The sequence below is a fragment of the Myotis myotis genome, unplaced genomic scaffold, assembly GCF_014108235.1.
Source record: "Myotis myotis isolate mMyoMyo1 unplaced genomic scaffold, mMyoMyo1.p scaffold_m19_p_4, whole genome shotgun sequence".
In the NCBI taxonomy this organism is placed as follows: Eukaryota; Metazoa; Chordata; class Mammalia; order Chiroptera; family Vespertilionidae; genus Myotis; species Myotis myotis.
The window spans coordinates 120,257,412-120,271,166 of record NW_023416346.1 but is presented as its reverse complement, the minus strand read 5'-3'; the positions used below and the strand labels follow the sequence as shown (position 1 = coordinate 120,271,166).

Sequence of the window (13,755 nt, the reverse complement as noted above, 5' to 3'; positions counted from 1 at the left end):
CGTTTTAACAAACTTTTGTTATGTTTCAAGCACTGGCCTAGGTATAGAAAGAATTTAAAAATTAAACTAGCTTTGTCGTTAAGGAGTGCAAGTAGGGGGTTATCTATGAACAAGCTATAAAATTTGCATAGATGGACAAAGGAAAGAATAGTAAATACTGCCAAGTAAAATCAGAGGACGAATCACAACTTAAGATTTTGAACTGTATCTTGAAGAATTGGTAGGAACATCATCCCTATATTGTCTGTTGTCTAAAAAATAAAAGTTGAGTACTATGCATTGATCATATTAATTACTTAGAAATATTTGATAAGTGGACAAGTTATCAAAGAAAGATGGATTCTGTGAGTGGTTCAGATATGAACCAAATATTAATAGTCCGTCACTTAATTCTTTTTTCTTTAAAATATTTTACTGTTTTTGGTACCCTTAGTCACTTATGATTAGGGGTCATTTATCATTAGCTGCTCACTAAAGTGACTAAGTTATTTTGCTTTGCTGTGCCCTACTTTCTTATTTTCTCATATAGAAAATGAGGGATTTAAACAAAATGATCTTTAGGATCCCTTTTAAAACTGGAAGTCTATAATTTATAGGACTTAGTCCCTTTTTCACTTATCTGTGAAAAAGTCGTTTTCGTTTCCTTAAATTTTGTCTATCAACTATCATTTTCTCTTATATCATGATTAGAGTCATTAGCTTGATATTTTTCTTTAATACTGTCCTCTAAAAAGATCAATTGTTAGCCAGATAGCACAAGGACTGACTCTATAGTTACAGCTCTATTACAGTAATGATTTACAAACTTTTCAGAATTGTTACTTGCTATTTGTCTGAATTGGTAATATACCCACCTCCTAAAGATACTGTAAAATAAGTACAATATTTTTCTTATGACACTATTCTTAGGGTTGGGTTAACATCCTAGATGAACTACTCTCTTAATAGTAGACTTGTGTTATTACTTTGTTCAAACTAGAATTTTCTATGATCTTACCTTGTCTTGAATTCTAGCCTAGGGCAAATAATTTTGTGAATTTTAAAATTTGTTGAACTAAGGTTAATATTGTTTTGACTTCTTTGTTTTTTAAATAATTGGAAATGAATTTTTAAAAAGGAACTAGAAATAATTTTAAAGTAAATCCTTCCCAGGGTCTCAAAGGTAGCATTTTACTTTGCAATTCTATCATCATATCATTCTTCATTAGCTTTCAATATATTCTAATAAATAAATACTACATTGTCTATAGTTGTATTTGTATGTAAATTATGTATGTAATTTGTATTATGTATGTAAATTAATACATAAACATGCACAAATATATTTTTCATTAAAACACTTTTTCTGTATATTCAAAAGTTCATACATATTGCAATATGTATAATCAATGATTAGTAGTCAGAGAAAAATAAAGAATAGTATTTTAAATTGATTACCCATACCTATATTATAAATTTTCTATCTTAAATCTCATTTTAGTTTTCTAAAGATTTCATAAGCTTGTCATTATTAGTTTACCAAAGTTGTTTTTTGCTTTTCTGTTTGCTTTTGTTTATCATCTTTTATTAGAATTTTTAACAAATGATGGAATTGTTACCTCTTGTGGAAATGTAGGCATTTTAGTTTATTTAGTATGGTTTTGTTTGCCAATGTATTGTACTGTATGAAAAATATGAAATGGAATCCTATATAACAAAAGGGTAATATGCAAATTGACCCTAACAGCAGAGTGACTGGGAATCACTGGTTACTATGACACACACTGACCACCAGGGGGCAGATGCTCAATGCAGGAGCTGCCCCTTGGTGGTCACTGTGCTTTCACAGGGGGAGCTCTGCTCAGCCACAAGCCTGGCTGACGGCTGCCAGTACAGTGGTGGTGGTGGGAGCCTCTCCCGCCTCCTCAGCAGCACTAAGGATGTCCGACTGCAGCTAGGCCTGCTCCCTGCTTGCAAGTGGACATCCCCTGAGGGCTCCCAGGCTTCCAGAGGGGTGTCTGACTGCCAGCTTAGGCCCAATCCCCTGGGGACCAGGCCTAAGCCAGCAGGTGGTCATTCCCCGAGGGGTCCCAGACTGTGAGAGGGCACAGGCCGGGCTGAGGGACCCCCCCAAGTGCACAAAATTTTGTGCACCGGGCCTCTAGTGTTCTTATAATTAGACATTTAGATAGAGAATCCTATCTAATAAAAGAGTAATATGCAAATTAACCATCACACCCTCACTCTGTCAGTCCCTCACAAAGATGGCTGCGGCCACGGAGCTGGAGCGAGCAGGAGGCTTGGTTGCCCCGGCGATGGAGGAATCCAAGCTTCCCGCCTGCCTTGGCCAGCCCTGAGCTCTGCTCAAGGCTACAAAGTTTTAATTATAGAAGATAAATAAATCCCAGATACCTGCTTCCAGCCTGCGGCGATGGCCAGCCTGAAAACTGCCATCAGCCCCTCACCCAGGCTGGCCACACCCCCATGGGGCAAGGGTCCCCACTGGGGCACTTGACCAGCGTGCAAACAGCCATCAGCCCCTCACCCAGGCTGGCCAGGCACCCCAGTGGGGACCCCCACCCTGAAGGGGCTGTGGCAAGCCTGAAAATGGCCCTCAGCCCCTCACCCAGGCTGGCCAGGCACCACAGCAGGACCTCCACCCTGATCTGGGACACCCTTCAGGGCAAACCAGCCAGCCCCCACCCATGCACCAAGCCTCTAACCTATATAATAAAAGGATAATGTGCAAATTGACTCTAAGAGCAGAACGACTGGGAATGACTGCTCACTATGACACACACTGACCACCAGGGGGCAGACAATGCAGGAGCTGCCCCCTGGTGGTCACTGCACTCCCACAGGGGGAGCTCTGCTCAGTCACAAGCCAGGCTGATGGCTGCCAGTACAGTGGTGGTGGCGGGAGCCTCTCCCACCTCTTCAGCAGCGCTAAGGATGTCCGACTGCAGCTTAGGCCTGCTCCCCGCTGGCAAGTGGACATCCCCCGAGGGCTCCCTGGCTGCCAGAGGGATGTCTGTCTCCCAGCTTAGGCCCGGTCCCCCGGGGAGCGGGCCTAAGCCAGCAGGTGGACATCCCCCAAGGGGTCCCAGACTGCAGGAGGGCACAGGCTGGGCTGAGGGACCCCCCCCCCCCCGAGTTCACAAAGTTTTTGTGCACTGGGCCTCTAGTGTTATATAATGTAACTGAACTAATGGCTGTTCATCTATTAATTTGCTTTTCTAAGTTATTTGGAATTGATAGTATTAATGATGAAATAAATTAGTAATCTAATCATCAGTTGACAGAGCTTTGATGCTGATCATAGCATATACTTGAAAATGCTTATTTGCTAAAGTTAATGTGAATTATTTGTATTAAATAGAAAGGATCACATTTTAAAACATAATGTTTTGAATTGTATTTTTGAACCAGTTGCCCAGTAGAGCCTAGTAGAATTTGTCTATAAAGTTTGTACTGGGTACTACCAGTTATTATTTTCCCTTAATGCTCTCAGAAACATATTGGTCTTTTATAACAAATATCTATATATTTATTTGCATTTCTACTTCCTACTATTAGTTAGACATAGAATGCAAATAGTATATTAAATATTAGTAATCTTTTGCTTGCTTAGTTCCTTGAAGATTATAATTAAATTATTGATCTAATATAAAGAGATGAACTTATTGTACTGTTTCAGAGAGAGGAGATGACTGATAAAAGTTATGTTCTGTATTGTTTCTTTTATGTTAAATTTAGTCACCTGCAGATCGGTGCAAAAAAATCCATGCTGGCGATGAAGTGATTCAAGTTAATCATCAGACTGTGGTATGTATAATTACGTTATGAGTCAGTGGGAGGAACTAATATAAAGTTTTGTTAAAGCTTTAAAGTAATATCAATGAAATGAAATACCTGTTTGTGTATAAAATAATTCAAAAACCTTTTTAAAAAATAACTGAATGACTATTCCTCTTAATTATTTGATGAAATGTTAAGGCACAGTTTTTAAAGAACATGAGGAATGTGGGTGGTCACGGCTGAGGTTAGATATACATTGCTATATAGACAGCTATAGGATAACATTATACACCCCATGGACTGGGGTAATAATTTTGGAATAGAAATTAAAGTCACAATGCATACAAATTCATCCTTTTCTTGATACAATTTTTAAGTCTTATTTTACAAAGTATTTAATGTCCTAGTTGATATGTTTTATAATAGCATGCCTTCCTTCATCTACTTTAGCATTGATTTGTTCATTAAATTGCCTGGTTATTGATTTATTTTAAATGTCAATTTTTTTAAAAAAAATATTTAAACATTAATAGCTGAAATAGCTCTTCAATTCCCAAAAGAGAACTACAGTGTTAGTTTTATTTTTAAAGAAATATGTTTTTATTGATTTTAGGGAGAGGGATAGAGAGAGAGAAACATTGGTGAGAGAGAAACATCATCTATCAGCTGCCTCTGCACGCCCCTACTGGTGATCAAGCCCGCAACTCGGGCATATGCCCTGATCAAACCAGTGAGCCCTTGGTTCAACCAATGAGCCACACGGGCTGGGCTACAATGTTAGTTTTAAAACTATTGCACTTAATTAAATAAATTCATAAAATTTTCTTGCTTTATGAACCTCACGGATGCTTTTCTAGGCTAAGAATGACAGTGACATTCTGTGTCTATGGTAGATTTTCAAGGGGTATTTTTTTAAATCTCAGATTTAGAAAATGAACATTATATGATTTTTATTTTAGACTATTTTGTGTCTAGGTTGGTTCACTTTGTTATCCTATCTCTGCCAAAATAAAATGATTTGTTTAAAAATGTAGATAAAATAATCTGATTATTAATATAATTATCATTTGAGAAAAAATTGTTTTATTCTGGTAAATATTCTTATAGGTCACTAACTCTTCAAAGCGAGTAGTAATTTCCTGTTGTACCTTTAATTAAATTTGCTTTTGCATGTTCTAGTCATAGGAGAAGTTTTAAAAAGAAAGGCTATTGGGGGGGAGATTAGAAGACTTGTGTGACAAATCTGATCTTTCTCAGTGATTCTGATCTTAAGGCAGAAGCCATTTTAATTCTGTCTTTGAATAAACTGAAAAGTTTGTGATATTTTAGAGAGACCCCTGAAAACTGATAATTAAAGTTATGATGTTTATTTAATGAGTTCATTATTTAAGGGAATAGAAGTTAATGAAAGTTTAAAAATTAAACACATGGGTGTGAGATTAATAGGAAATAATGCAGAATGTTGGTAATTAAAAAAGCCTCTTTACACGATGGCAATTTTGATGATGAGAAAATTCTCATTACTAGAAACTATACAACGTGGTTTTCCTGACTAAAGTTACTTGTCCCCTTGGATGAGGATTTGGGTAGTGGGATAAAGCAGCTGCTTTATTAGACAGGCAGCTTCTCCTTCTAGGTTCATGTTGCCTCTCTTTCTCCAAACTGACCTTAACAAACATGACATCCATTGGATAGTTGGACCAATTTCCAGTTAGCCAATTCTAAGAGAGTAGAAATTATTCTCCAATGAAAAATAAATTGTTTAAAGAGTACTGTTTGTGCAGCAAAGAATCTGATATTTATCAAGTGAATATGAAAGTCTTTAAGTGTTACAAGTAAACTAATAAAATCTATATGGATTGATGATATTTAAATACTGTGAGAACATGTAAATGTATCTTTGCATCACAGGAATATTATAAAATATTTAAAACTGCACAGAATAAGAGTTGGGGGAACTTGCTTCCAGTTTTTACTCTGAAATTGATATATGGTTTTAAGAATCATTTTTCCTTTTTATAACAATAATAATCAAAGCCAAAACTTGGTGAGTTGTGGTAGTGTGCCAAGCATAATATTAAGTATTTTACTTATTTTATCATTTATTCTTTACACAGATCCTACAGAGAAGGTGTATGTGAAAATTGAAACTCAGAATGATTATTTAACTTACCCACAACTAAAAACTCTGAATCTAAGGCCCATGCTCTTATTTTATTTTTATTATACTCCCTCCCCAAACTCAAATTATAAAATTACCAAACAAAAGGGAAAGAATTCTAACAATCATCTAAGTAAATCTCAGTATTCAGTGAGCAATTAAGTGGGACCAAGGATAAGAAGAGGAAAGTAAGTGAAAATTTACATAACTGGGGTAGAATCAACTGAACTGAAATTAGAAATGGTGTTGAAATTTAAGTTTCTCACTTCTTTCCTGCAGATAGATATGTAAAACATCACAACACCAGGCACATGTTAGTGGCTTAATAAAAATTAACTTTTGTCCTCCCTCTCCTCCTTTTACCTGATACAACAGTTGGGCCAATTGGAGTCCAGTTTCTTGGCAGAACCTACTAATTGATTTTGGATAACAATGAAGACATTCTCTGACAAGAAAAATATGTTCATTCCATTAATCTAGTCTTCTTTAATAATGTGATCAATTACCAGATCTTTGTGTTCAAATGAGAGGCATATTTGTGGAATAATGGTACATTTCATAAAATACAGCCTTCTCTGCCCTCTTTTTCTTCCTGTAGCCTGCATTGTGGTCTATATAGTGCTTTGAATTTTTTATTAGACAATATTCAGAGGTGGTGAAATGGAAATTTTCTGGATTTTCTTACTATGAAAAATTTGGTAGGTAGACAAATTAGTTGAAAAAGTATAAATTATTTGTAGTCTGCAATTACCCCTTCTATCCCTATCAGGGACATTAGCGGTTGGTTATGATATAGTAATTACATTAAAGTATTGCTTAATACATTTGAAATATATATTTAGTATTTTAATCCAGTAATTAATTGGACAAAATAGTGAGATATTGTTAGTATGATTCTATAACAATTTCGACTCGATAATGAAAAGAATAATGTTCAGTCTTATATTTTAAATGTTATTAGCTCAGTTAGTAGTTGGTATTTACCTGTAATTCCAAAATTTCTTACTATAGTTAGTAATGTACAATATAAACTCTGATAACTATTCTTATTTTAAAATATATAGAAAAGCAATTTGAATTTTTTCCCTAAGACTCTGAGAAAGTTGAATGAATCACAGATGCATTCAAATACTATTTTTTTTAAAAATTGTTAGTATGGTATATCTTCAAGATGTCCAATTAGATGTGTGTTTAGAGTTCCTTTTTTTTAAAAAAAAAAAAAGTATATTATTTGAAATGAAACTGGAAGTTTTATGTTCTTTTTCATGTTGCTATATTTTTATTGTAAGTGGCTTTTAAGCTTTTCAAATGAACATACTTCTGTGGCTGAGAAACTGTGGCTGCCAGGTAGGAAGAAGAAAAAAATCATGAACATCCAAGCAAAGCAGACTGAGTCCTATTGCATGTCTTCCCCGCCAGTGAAGATCCAACTCCTCAAAGGCTGCTGGATTTTTTCCACTTCATCTGCCACTACATCCCTCTTTCTGGGAGATACCTCGGCATAGCTTGAATCAGCAACTCTGCCCTCATGATGCACTTTTAACACGTTTTTTAGCTGATGAGACTACTTAATACTTATAGTTATCTATTTGGGCATGTTCCTTAATGAATTTGTTAAATTTCTTGTTAATCCTCTTTTTGGTGTGTAAGTGTTCTACAGCTTCTATCCATCCTAAAAACAGATATTTTCTTCTTAGAAATATAATTGAAAAGAGTGAGATATGTGATGGTTGAGTCCAACATTTGGGAAAAAAATCATTTTATTTTGTGTAAATATTAAAACATATTCCTATTATTTTGAAAGGTCTTCTGGAACCTGGTGACTACATTCCATCAAGAAATGGTTTAATAGATGTGGCTATAAAGGCTACTGGAATGGAAAATAACCAGTTTGGGATAGTCAAGAAGAAGATAGGCTGCAGCAAATAGTCAGGATGTTGGGTATTGACTAGGGAGAGATGGAAGATGGAAGCTAGTGGTTCTTACGACCCCCAACTGGTGAACATTGTTGAGCAAGATTTAAACTGGTAATGGCAGAGGGTGGAGGGGATGGGAAGGAACAAATTAAAGGACGATTGTGTCATCTGTAAAGTTCATTCTGACTTCATTTTTACAATTCTCAAAGGTGTCTCCGTTACTCTCTTATTCTCATTCTAGTCTTCCATTTTTCTCGCTATTCTCTTCCTCTTTTCCTTGAACCCAGAACAACAGTATTGATTAAAGGGAAAGCCAACATAGAATGGATGGAGAGTGTACTGACCCATTAAAGCCCAGATCTCCTTAACCTTCCCTCTCACCCTACCACCCTGCTCCTGGACTTCAGCAGGAGGAGTGGCTCTTTTATTGCAATCAATACCATGGTATCGGCTAACCCCAGATGTGCTTTTCTCTCTATATATATTTTTAATTTACTAAACTGTTGTCTTTATTTTTTAGACTTTTCTTCTAATTTCATTTTCTTCCTTTTTCTTTTACCATCTCCATCTCTTCTCACTTAACTATTTATCTTAAATGTTTTTATTCTTGCCTATTTTCTTCTGTTCTCCTTTGTCAAAGGAGAAAGTATTTTTCTTATAATTCTTTATACTGAAAATACTGAAAACTGAGACCTCAAATAGCAGTATTTCTGATGCACCTCACATCTTATTCTGGTAAACACAAGATGCTGCTGGAGTGCAGAGATTAACTATATTAGCATGGTGTTTAACATATTGCTTAATAAGCAGTTATGATAATACACTAAAATACTGCGTTAGGATTCTAAGAAATTGGTATTCTAAAGCAGCAAGTGAATTGTTCTCTTTAAGAAGGGACATTTACCAAATATTAAAGGAAACACTGCATCATAGATTTCAGTTACTCATAGTAATGTTTTATTTCAGATTCTACCTTTTATAGTATATAGTTTATATGATCATATTTCTTTCTTTTATTTTACTTGAGCATTGTGGATTTGATGAGAATGTGTGGAAATAGGCTTTAAGTACCACATACTGATATGACTATAGATTTATTTTCCCTAGAGGGATCAATTAATTAATTATCTAATATAATATTCTATGATTTTTCTGTTATCAAACTAAAATTTATTATCTTAAGTTTTCATATAAAGGAGACTAAGTTGTATGATGTCTTAATAATAGTAACTTTCTGTTAACTGATTTATTTTCTCTGCAGATCTCTGCATCCTGATTTGTTTCTTTCCTATTTATTGAATTCTTACTAGCTTCCCCAGGAAAAGAGTAATTGCTTTTAAAAATGGTTACTCCAATTTATTTTTATTATTAGACTACATCTTTCAGTGTAGAATATATTTAATATGATCTAGTTATTTTACATGGAATTTTAAAAAAGATTTCCTTATAAATGATTATTGCGTATGTTTAAAATGTATCTATTGGCTGATATTCTTACCTACTTATAAAGTGTGCAACTCACTTGCAAGTCAGTATTAATACTGCAGTCCTTTTCTTACCCCTATCAAAAAGGCAAATATTGACCAGTCATAATTGCCTAATCCAATTTCAGTCTGGGGGGAAGAGTGTTAATTAATAGATAACATTTAACTGCCTGATGAAAATAAAACATTATTACATGATAGGTAAACACCTTAGAACACCATAATATAGGAAATTCAAGCAAAATCTTAAATCCTTCATCTAAAATTCATTTTATGTTATTTAGCCATCAGATTCAAATATATGCCTCATCCACTAAATTAACATTCTGATCAGCATGATGGAAGTTCATTAACTAAATTTTTTCATTTTAGAAGATTTAGAATGTTGCTTATTTAGCTATATATATGCATATATACACATGCTTTGCTTTGGTTTTGATAAATACAGGCTTCTATTGCAATATTTATGAGTATTTTCAAATAAACATATCTTTGTTAAATGTCTACCACTAAGTGACATTATAAAGATTATTCATAGCAAAGTTATAAATTTTTAAACATATTCCTTTATGAATACTAGGGTTTTGGTTCCATTCTCATTTGGATTTCTAAATTCAATTTAACCATGATTTTTTTAGAAGTATAAATGTTTTCTTTGTTTTTCTCATAATTCTTATTAATAGGAACTGTAGATTTTTATATAACAATGCTTTCTTTTATCTCTTAGCTTTGGTAACTAGGACTCTACTTTTTATTTGAAAATACACACATTTCTAATATCTTTGCAAGAAGAACAGAAATGACATATAGGAAGGAATGGCTGAAATGTAATGATTTTCAAATATATGCAAACCCAAAATTGTCTTAAAATTTAACCCATGTAAATATCTTCACAAAATTTTTAGTGGAAAAAAAAAACTGTATTCTTATGGTTCTTTCAAAATATATCATTGGTTTTCTTTGGTGGGGGAATGAGGTTCTGTAGTATAATCAAAGATTTGCTCCTGCAGTCTTTCACTCTGATATGATTATCTTCCTACTAGCTGAGGCTGTCAGACTCACTCAGTTTTATGTTTTGGAAAAGTTAAAGGACACATGAATGATAATGAAAGAAAAATAAAATTGGCTTCTATTTAGTTTTCTATAGCATATACGAATGTGAACCATGAATCCCTGAAATAAACCTTTAGTCTTCAGAGATTGCAACATTACCCATGTCTTACTGAAATGAAAGGAGGGAAAGAAGGTTTGTGTTGGAGATGCTAAACTATACCCACATATTTTTTATCAGTTTGATACAGATGTATAAACATCAGTGATACAAAGGCTGCAATTACTGTAAGTTATAGGTAAGAGGAGATGAGAGTAAAAGGATATGGAAATGTATCACCTTTGGCAACAAGGATGTGGGTGATTCATAAAACATAAAGAAAAAATATAATTACGATTCTTTCCTTCCTTGAGCTTTCTCATAAGTCCATACAGAATTCTGATTTAACCTTCATAACTTCTTGGTTATGCAGAAAAGGACTCCAAGAAGATGGTATGCAATAGGTGAAAAAATAAAATTACTAGCTTCTTGTAGTGCTCAACTTTCCTTTCTCTCTTGGGCTCTCTATCCATTTTTACCAGTGAGAAATTATGTTCTCTGTGCTTTCTCTTTAAATAAAATACACACATGTATATTATATACATGACTGTGAAATTCACATAGAAGTATTAATTATTAAAACATGTAAATTCAAATTGTGAGTAGCTCAACCTGATCCAGGTTGAACTGTAAAATTAAACCACATTAAAAATGCCTTAAAAATGCCTTGATGTAGTCTTATTTCACTGGGTAAGTGACTTTTAAAGTTAAGAAGGAGGATGTGAGATGAACTACTAATAATAGTGCCTCAATGAATAAAGATGTAAAATTATGGAATTTTTTCTTGATGAAAATAAAACTTAATTTCCATATTTCTTCTTGTCAAATGCATATTGCTTTTATTATTTCCCAAGGTAATCTCTTCTAGTCATATTTGTAAAAAATATCGATACTAAGGTTTTATTTAAAATAGAGACACCTTGGCACAACTCTGAATACTCTTGAATTACCTATTTAAATTATTTTGCTGAAATTTAAATCAATTTTTGCATATATTCACTTAAGTAAATACATACTTTTCAACTTATTTTCCTTTATATTTGAACCATGGGTAATTCTCTATTTCTTTTCAGTAAGTGAAAGATCGTGGAATAGTAAAATTAGGAGATCTCAAAATAAACTATAGGGTAATATAAGACTTTCTCATTCATATTTTGTGGGAGGAAAATAATTTAGGTATAGGTGAAGTCTGTAGATTGGTACTCAAGATTTAGTAGTTCTAATGCATCTTTGAAAGATATTGTGTATCAAAATTTATTACTTCTGAAATATTTATAACTGTATGACATTTCTTCCACGTAGTTTGTTATGCTAAAGAAAGGCAGTCATCAGCATAAAATGTTGAATTCATTAGATACTTCAATAACTTTTTAGTATTTCAAAGGAACAGAACACTAATAAATACCTCAGCACCAAAAAAATGTGGCAAACATAGTGTCATTAGTCATGGTGCGATGGGTTGTATATTGAATTAAGTCTCCTCAGTGATTTTAAAAAGAGCAGAAGGACGTTTGTATATAGCGTGACTCATCATCAGACATTCATACAGGCACACCTCATGCATCTGAAATTTCTTTTGTGGAGAGGTATCATTTATAAATTACAGCCTATGAGTAAGAGCATGTGAATACATAAAAGCATGTGTAAATGTTAATGAATCTGGTACTTTGTCTTGTGAAGGATAATACCTCTGAAAATATTTTAAGAAATGTGCTATCTCTTGTGTTTAGGTATATAGATGCTTTCTTGTATCTCCAAATGCAACTGTGACAGGAAGGTTGATAGGCTTAAATTCTTACCTTTATGCCTATTTATAACTTTGACTACCAGGGACCATAGGGTAGAGATTATTTATTTTATATTGGTCAAATAATTCACCAGCTGTTGTTTGGAAATCTGATAGGCTAGGGCAAATCCTAAAGGAGTCAGGGAAACCTTCTTCCCTCTATGTAGTACCAAGAGAAAAGGAGGTCTCTCATCTCTTCAGCATCAACCCCAAAGCCTCTTCTGCTCCTAATCAAGTAACCCATTGTCCAAGGACCTGCCCACTTATGTTACCCTTCACCTGGGAATCTCTGGTGTTTGCTTCAGCCTGATAAAAACAATTACAAGCCCCATGCACAAGAAAGCAGAACTACTCTGGCTTTTAACACTTGGGATTACCTTAAAGATTTTCTTAAGAAATTTTAATCCTGTTATGTTGTATGTAAAATACATTTCAATGTACAAGTTGGGGATAACATGTAAACTAGTAAATGATAAACTAATAACTGCTTAGAAACACTGGCATTTGCTACCTCAGACAAGGGAGATAGTAGTAGTAGTTTAGCATATGTGAAAAACATTACCTGTAGCTGATAATAAGACATATTTTGGGTAAGATGCATATGGTGGTTTTTAAAAAGTTCATTCTAGCCCATTAATGTAATGTGAGTAACATATTCCATTAACATATTGAGGAAGAGAAACTTGGACTATTTATAACCACTACAAAATATTTTTTCTGGGGGAAAACTTCAACAGTGTTTACATAATGTGTATGATTAGGCAGAATCTTTCATTGACAAATAGAAACTATATCCATTTTTATATTCCTTGTCATAATCACATCACTGTGAGAGTATTCAAGATATAAATACTATTTTTAAAAATATTAATGTATAAGAAAGTTTGGTAATTTGGAATAAAGAATGACTGTTATAGTTTTAGTATCAATTATATATATTAGAGAAAAATTTAATACTACATCTTCGTTTTACACACAAAACTAAACTCCCTTTCCATTTCAAGGCATTTTATTGTCTCTGAAACATGTGTTCTCATTCCTCCATATCATCTCAGTAGTCAAGTTATAAACAAATAATGTGTCTTTCATTTTAAGGCACATTATCGATTGCAGGTTTATCCAGATAAATAAGAATAAGTTTTTCCAAAAAAAAGTAAAAAGGACACTCAAAATCCAGTTTATGAGGATGGGTGGAGAGGACTGGGGTGTGAGGAAACATACAATTTTAATGTGAAAAAATGTCACTAGAAATATACAGTGTGCTATAAGATTCACATGAGAAAAATATGGTTTTAGCTGTAAGAGGCTTTATGATGAATATTGCATTTACTATGAGCCATTATGGATAAGTCAGATTTTTTTATTTTTTTACTTTTAATTTATTTATTGATTACGGTATTACATATGTGTCCTTATTCCCCCATTACCCCCTCACTCATGCCCTCACAGATAAGTCAGTTTTTAAAGGTGGGAGAAAATTT

General features: G+C 33.7%; 1 protein-coding gene across 5 annotated transcripts in view; it reads left to right on the top strand.

Annotated features, from left to right (window-relative positions):
* The window catches only part of CNKSR2 (connector enhancer of kinase suppressor of Ras 2), a 253,350-nt gene that overhangs the window by 111,181 nt on the left and 128,414 nt on the right, over positions 1-13,755 (top strand). For all 5 annotated transcript variants that reach the window (XM_036305515.1, XM_036305518.1, XM_036305517.1 and 2 more), the window contains exon 8: positions 3,736-3,804. In XM_036305515.1, the coding sequence (XP_036161408.1) occupies positions 3,736-3,804 (69 nt within the window). The remainder of the gene's footprint in view (positions 1-3,735; positions 3,805-13,755) is intronic.